We start from the raw sequence: 6,310 nt of genomic DNA, 5'->3' as shown, positions 1-6,310 counted from the left end.
CATGGAAAAAAAATCATTTTGTAAGGTCGATTACTATCACTGGGGTTCCCGCACCCCGGCTTTTGGGATCCGGCGCTCGGACAAAACCCATCCCCACCCCTGCAGGAAACACCGAGAGCGCGGCTGCAGCACGTTAGCGCCCCAAAACCCCCAGGCTGCCCCATAGACACCCTAGAGATCCCCCCAGGGAACTGGCCATGGGCTTGGGGACAGCGAAGCGGGGACGGAAAGAGCCGAAGTAAGGACGGAAAGAGCCGAAGCCAAAGGCGCAGGGCGGAGAGAGACGAAGCGGGGACGGAAAGAGCCGAAGTAAGGACGGAAAGAGCCGAAGCCGAAGGCGCAGGGCGGAGAGAGATGAAGCGGGGACGGAAAGAGACGAAGGCGGCGAGGCCGGAAAGAGCCGAAGCGGTTACGGAAAGAGCCGAAGGTGCAGGGCGGAGAGAGACGAAGAGGAGGCGGAAAGAGCCGAAGAGGGGACGGAAAGAGCCGAAGGAGCAAGGCGGAGAGAGACGAAGAGGAGACGGAAAGAGCCGAAGGTGCAGGGCGGAGAGAGACGAAGAGGAGACGGAAAGAACCGAAGGTGCAGGGCGGAGAGAGACGAAGCGGGGACGGAAAGAGCCGAAGCAAGGACGGAAAGAGCCGAAGCAAGGACGGAAAGAGCCGAAGGCGCAGGGCGAAGAGAGACGAAGCGCGTACGGAAAGAGCCGAAGGCGGCGGAAAGAGCCGAAGGGCAACGAGCAGGGGCGGCACCACCCGAGCGTTGCCGGGGCGAGCCGAAGAGGAGGCGGGGAGAGCCGAGCGCTTCCGAACGGCGCCGAGGAGCGTGCAAGGACACCCGAGCGGTTCCGAACGGCACCGAAGAGGAGGTGGGGACACCCGAGCGGTTCCGAACGGCGCCAAAGAGGAGGCGGGGACACCCGAGCGCTTCCGAACGGCGCCGAAGAAGAGGCGGGGACACCCGAGCGCTTCCGAACGGCGCCGAAGAGCGTGCGAGGACACCCGAGCGCTTCCGAACGGCGCGGAAGAGGAGGCTGGGACAACGGCGCCATCTTGGCCGTCACGGAGCTGGAGGTCGTTAATGAGCTAATTAGCGCTAATGAGGGGATGGGGCTGATTGAGGAGCTGGATTGAGGTTAATGAGGTCGGAAAGCAATTAATGAACATCTGGAGAAGCAGCTCGTTAAGGAACCCAATTAATGAACACCTAGAGAAAAGCCGCTCGTTAAGGGCTGAATTAATGAGTGGGGGAATCTGCTCATTAATGAACCCCGTGGCTCGTTAAGGGCCAACGCTTAATTAACGTAGTAACCAATAAACTCAATTCCTAAAGAGCGGGAGCCGCTAATTGGTGGGGTGGGGGTAATTAACCCATCGACCCCCCAGAGAGCACCCAGGCGTCCGGGGCGTGGCCTGAGGGCGCCCCGCCCCCCGGCCGCTGATTGGCTGAACGATAAAGAGCGTGACTCCGCCCCCTCCGCGAGGCCCCGCCCCCTCCCGGCTCTTAAAGCGACAGTGACCCCAATAATTGATTGTTTGGGGGGTTGTCCCGGAGTTCGGGAGGGACCCAGGAGTGCCCCAAGGGAGCCAGGAGTTCGGGAGGGACCCAGGAGTTCCCCAAGGGACCCAGGAGTTCAGGAGGGACCCAGGAGTGCCCCAAGGGACCCAGGACTGAGGGAACGACCCAGGAGAACCCCAAAAGATCCAGAGGTTCGGGAGGGACCCAGGAGTTCGGGAGGGACCCAGGAGTTCCGCAAGGGACCCAGGAGTTCGGGAGGGACCCAGGAGTTCCCCAAGGGACCCAGGAGTTCCCCAAGGGACCCAGGACTCAGGGAGGGACCCAGGAGTTCCGCAAGGGACCCAGGAGTTCGGGAGGGACCCAGGAGTTCCCCAAGGGACCCAGGACTCAGGGAGGGACTCAGGAGTGCCCCAAGAGACCCAGGAGCTCGGGGAGGGACCCAGGAGTTTGGGGAGGGACCCAGGAGTTTGGAAGGGACCCAGGAGTGCCCCAAGAGACCCAGGATTTCGGAATGGACCCAGGGGTGCCCCATGGGACTCAGGAGTTCAGGAGGGACTCAGGAGTGCCCCGAGGGACCCAGGAGTTCGGGAGGGACCCAGGAGTGCCGCAAGGGACCCAGGAGTTTGGGAGGGACCCAAGAGTTCCCCAAGGGACCCAGGAGTCCGGGCAGGGACCCAGGAGTTCCCCAAGGGACCCAGGAGTGCCCCAAGGGACCCAGGAGTTCGGGAGGGACCGAGGAGTCGTGCGTGTGGATGAACAGAAGGGTGTTGGGGTTCTCCAGTGGGTTGGGGGAGACATAGAGTGCCCCATAGACCCCCATAAGTGACCCATAGTGCCCCATCAGTGCCCCATAGAGCCCCATCAGTGCCCCATAGAGCCCCATAAGTACCCCAGAGAGCCCCATCAGTGCCCCATAGAGCCCCATAGGTGACCCATAGTGCCCCATAGGTGACCCATAGGGCCCCATCAGTGCCTCACAGAGACCCATAAGTGCCCCATAGCGTCTCCGCACTGCCCCATAGGGCCCCACAAGTGACCCATGGAGCCCCATTACTGCCCCATAGAGCCCCGTAAGTGCCCCACAAATGACTCATGAGCCCCATAAGTGACTCTTAGCGACCCACAAGTGCCCCCTAAGTGCCTGTTAGTGACCCCCAAGTGCCCCATGGAGCCTCATAAGTAACCTATAGTGCCCCATAAGTGCCTTTTAGTGACCCCCCACGTGCCCCATAGCGACCCACAAGTTCCCCATACGTGCCCCATAGAGCCCCATAAGTGACTCACAGAGACCCATAAGTGCCCCATAGCGCCCCACGAGTGACTCATGGAGCCCCATAACTGCCCCATAGAGCCCCATAAGTGACCCATAGTGCCCCATAAATAACTCACAGAGCCCCATAAGTGACCCATATAACCCCAAAAGAGGCCTATACTGACCCACAAGTGACTCATGGAGCCCCATAAGCAACTCATATAGATCCACAAGTGCCCCATAGCGTCTCCCCAGTGCCCCATAGTGCCCCACAAGTGACTCATGGAGCCCCATAAGTGCCCCATAGAGCCACATAAGTGACCTCTAGTGCCCCATAAGTGATGCATAGAGACTGGGTCCATCCCGAACTCCTGGGTCCCTTGGGGCACTCCTGGGTCCCTCCCTGAGTCCTGGGAGATCAGGGAAGGGACCCAAAGAAAGGACCCAGGCGTCCGGGAGGGACCCAAATAGGGGACCCAGGCGTCCAGGGGGGGAATCAAATCCGGGACCCGTACAGGGATCCGGGGGTCCGGAAGGGACCCAGGAGTGCCCCAAGGGACCCAGGAGTGCCTCCCTGAACTCCTGAGTCCCTTGGGGTACTCCTGGGTCCGTCCCGGACGCCTGGGTCCCCTATTTGTGTCCCCCCGGATGCCTGGGTCCCCTCCCATAACCTACAGTGCCCCCTACATGACTCATAGTGCCCCACAAGTGCTCCATGGAGCCCCATAAGTGACTCTTAGCGACCCATAAGTGCCCCATAAGTGCCTGTTAGTGACCCCCAAGTGCCCCATAGCGACCCACAAGTTCCCCATTAGTGCCCGTAGAGACCCATAAGTGACTCATAAGTGGCTCATAAGTGACCTGAGTGCCCCATAAGTGACCATAGAGACAGGGTCCCTCCCGAACTCCTGGGTCCCTGCGGCACTCCTGGGTCCCCCCGGACGCCTGGGTCCGCTCTATGGGTCCCCCCGGACTCCTGGTTGCGGCACTTATGGGGCTCTATGAACCACCAGGTGTTCCATGTCCATAATGACCCCAGGAACGCCCGTACATGTTCATAAAGTGAGTCTCAGGTCACCATTTCCATAGCCCCTCCCTGGCCCTCCCCTGTTCGCCTGCGCAGTGGCACTGGGTGAATTTGAGGAGGGGTCCTTGGGGTCTTTGGATGAAGGCTCCTTCAGCTTCCTCACAGTGGATTTGTACCTTTGGCTCATTATGAGGAACTGGCTGGAACCCAAGCGGCCAAACCGACTGAGACCAGACTGTCACCCACTTTTTGCTGTAAATCCTGGCCATCTCGTCTCCTCAAGGTTGCAGCTGGTGCTGTGGCGATCTCGGCATTTGATGAAGTCCTGCTCTTTTTAGCACAATCGGTTACATACAGCTCTAAACTAGATATTCATTATGTGGCTTAGAATGTTAGCTTGTTAGTAGGCCCTTACTATGTAGTTGCTTAACCCTTAAAACGTTAGTTCCCTCTATCAATATAACTTCCTAAACGAGCTTCATAATATTTTACACAGAACTTAACCACCTTTTTCCTTTTTCCAGGTTCAGAGTCCGTGCCTCATTTGGTTGTATCTGTGCACTCTGAACATCTCAGCACGGATCACAACCGCACTTCCCACAAGGCCCAAGTCTCAAGGCCTCTCCAGACCCCCTCTGCTGGCAGCACAGCCGCTTCCCGCACTAACGGCACCGCACTGCTGAGCGAGGGGAAACAGCTCAGGCGAGCAGGAGAGCTGCGTGTGAGGAAGAGATCTTTCTCTTTCTCTTTCATCTTTCTCTTGCTCCAAGTCTGCCGGGGGCAGCAGAGTCTGCCGGGGCAGCTAGAGCTGGGTTGTGGTTGGGCTCGATGATCTTAAGGGTCGCTTCCAACCAAGAAGATTCTCTGATTCTCTGACAGACGTGGGCTACGCTCGGGGCTCTCGCCAGCTCCGTGCTCGCACCCTGTCCCGTCACCGTCCTGTCGGACAGTGTGGGCTGGGCCCGCAGCGGCGCTGAGCACATGCGGGGCAGTGGGTGTCACCAAGTGACGTCACAAAGGGCCCCACTGTGACCCTGTGCCTGGGCAGGGAGGGTCAGGATGTCCCTTGGGAGGCACAGGCCAGCTCAGCCCTGGGCACCTGGCTGCTGAGTTTCCATCCCAGTTTCTAAAAGCTCCAGCACCCATTGCTCTGAGCAGAGTCTTGAACAGTCTGCTGCACCGCTCCATGTTCCCAGCGGCTGGTGCATGATGGGGGTGTCACAGACACACTCAATGCCACGCTCCTTGCTTCAGGCGCCTATGGGGATGTTGCGGAAAGGATCCCGCTATCTGGCTCTGTTCTCTCTGGGCTGCCAGGGGTGGCAGATGCACTCGATCCCCCAGTCACCCCCAGCCAAACCAGAGCAGTTTGGTCCAGGCTCCAGAGGAGGGAAGGGGCTGAGCCGTAACCAGGCCAAGAACTCCTGCCAGGAGACCCACGGGGAAGCAGAAGAGCAGATGAGCACTGGTGATTTGTGAGCGCATGAGTCTCAGACACACTTTTCTTACTGTGCGCAATGTGACTGCGAGCCTATCACTTCACTCCATAAATACGACAGCCTGGATGAGCCCACTGTGAGCTCTCCCTGCTAAATAAGTGAGCTGTGTGGCAATGGTTTTGCTACTCAGAGATAAGTTTAATATTAATCATTTACCTTAAGTAGATGCACACTAAATATAATCAATTCTTTTGGGACATAAGGTGGTATGATTTTTAATATACTCTTTGCTTTTGTTACTTGGTAAGCTGGATTTGCTAAAATTTTAGGCTGCGAAGTTCTGCTCATATCTACAAAAAGCAACTACAAACTACACTGATCACTTACAAGACAAGGCCCGTATTGCACTTCACCGAGAAGAAAGGAATTTGCGTCCAGGCAAAACAGCACCTGCAAGGCTATGGACAATAAACAATGTCTACAGCTCAACACAGCAAAGCCCACGTGGAATCAGAGAAGTTTGCCACTGGAGCTTTAAACAGGGACTCCAGGGCGAACGGTTATCAGGGAGAGAAGAATCCTGACCGTGTGCTCCGTGAACGGGTACAGGCACCTGCAGAGAAGGTCAGCAGCACTGGGCTTGGCGTATTTCCCCCATTCAGTGAACGATAGAGTGAACCTGCCACGGAATTCACAGTATCACAGTATCACAGTGTGTTTGGGATTGGAAGGGACCTCAAAAGATCATCCAGTCCAATCCCCCTGCTGGAGCAGGAATGCCTAGGAGAGGTCGCACAGGAACATGTCCAGGCGGGCTTTGAATGTCTGCAGGGAAGGAGACTCCACAACCTCCCTGGGCAGCCTGTTCCAGTGCTCTGTTACCCTCACTGAGAAGAAGTTCTTTCTCAAATTTAAGTGGAACCTCTTGTGTTCCAGCTTGATCCCATTGCCCCTTGTCCTATCATTGTTTGCCACTGAGAAGAGCCCGGCTCCATCCTCGTGGCACTCACCCTTTATATATTTATAAACATTAATAAGGTCACCCCTCAGTCTCCTCTTCTCCAAACTAAAGAGCC

General features: G+C 57.3%; 1 protein-coding gene across 1 annotated transcript; it reads left to right on the top strand.

The window, feature by feature from the left end:
- The first annotated feature begins 325 nt into the window (after window positions 1-325).
- LOC139829594 (uncharacterized) lies at window positions 326-5,075 on the top strand. Its single transcript, XM_071817852.1, has 2 exons — window positions 326-1,071; window positions 4,320-5,075. The coding sequence occupies exons 1-2, from the start codon at window positions 355-357 to the stop codon at window positions 4,476-4,478; spliced, it is 876 nt and encodes a 291-aa protein (XP_071673953.1). The 5' UTR covers window positions 326-354; the 3' UTR covers window positions 4,479-5,075.
- Window positions 5,076-6,310: the final 1,235 nt, after the last annotated feature.

This window comes from Patagioenas fasciata, chromosome 21, assembly GCF_037038585.1.
Source record: "Patagioenas fasciata isolate bPatFas1 chromosome 21, bPatFas1.hap1, whole genome shotgun sequence".
NCBI classification, from domain to species: Eukaryota; Metazoa; Chordata; class Aves; order Columbiformes; family Columbidae; genus Patagioenas; species Patagioenas fasciata.
This window is presented reverse-complemented; position numbering and strand designations above follow the sequence as displayed.

Bases quoted from the DNA above. Each gene is read 5' to 3' on its own strand.
- LOC139829594 (XM_071817852.1), top strand. From the start codon at position 355: ATGAAGCGGGGACGGAAAGAGACGAAGGCGGCGAGGCCGGAAAGAGCC. The intron at 1,072-4,319 runs GTCGTTAATGAG...TCCTTTTTCCAG, and splicing joins TGGCCGTCACGGAGCTGGAG to GTTCAGAGTCCGTGCCTCAT.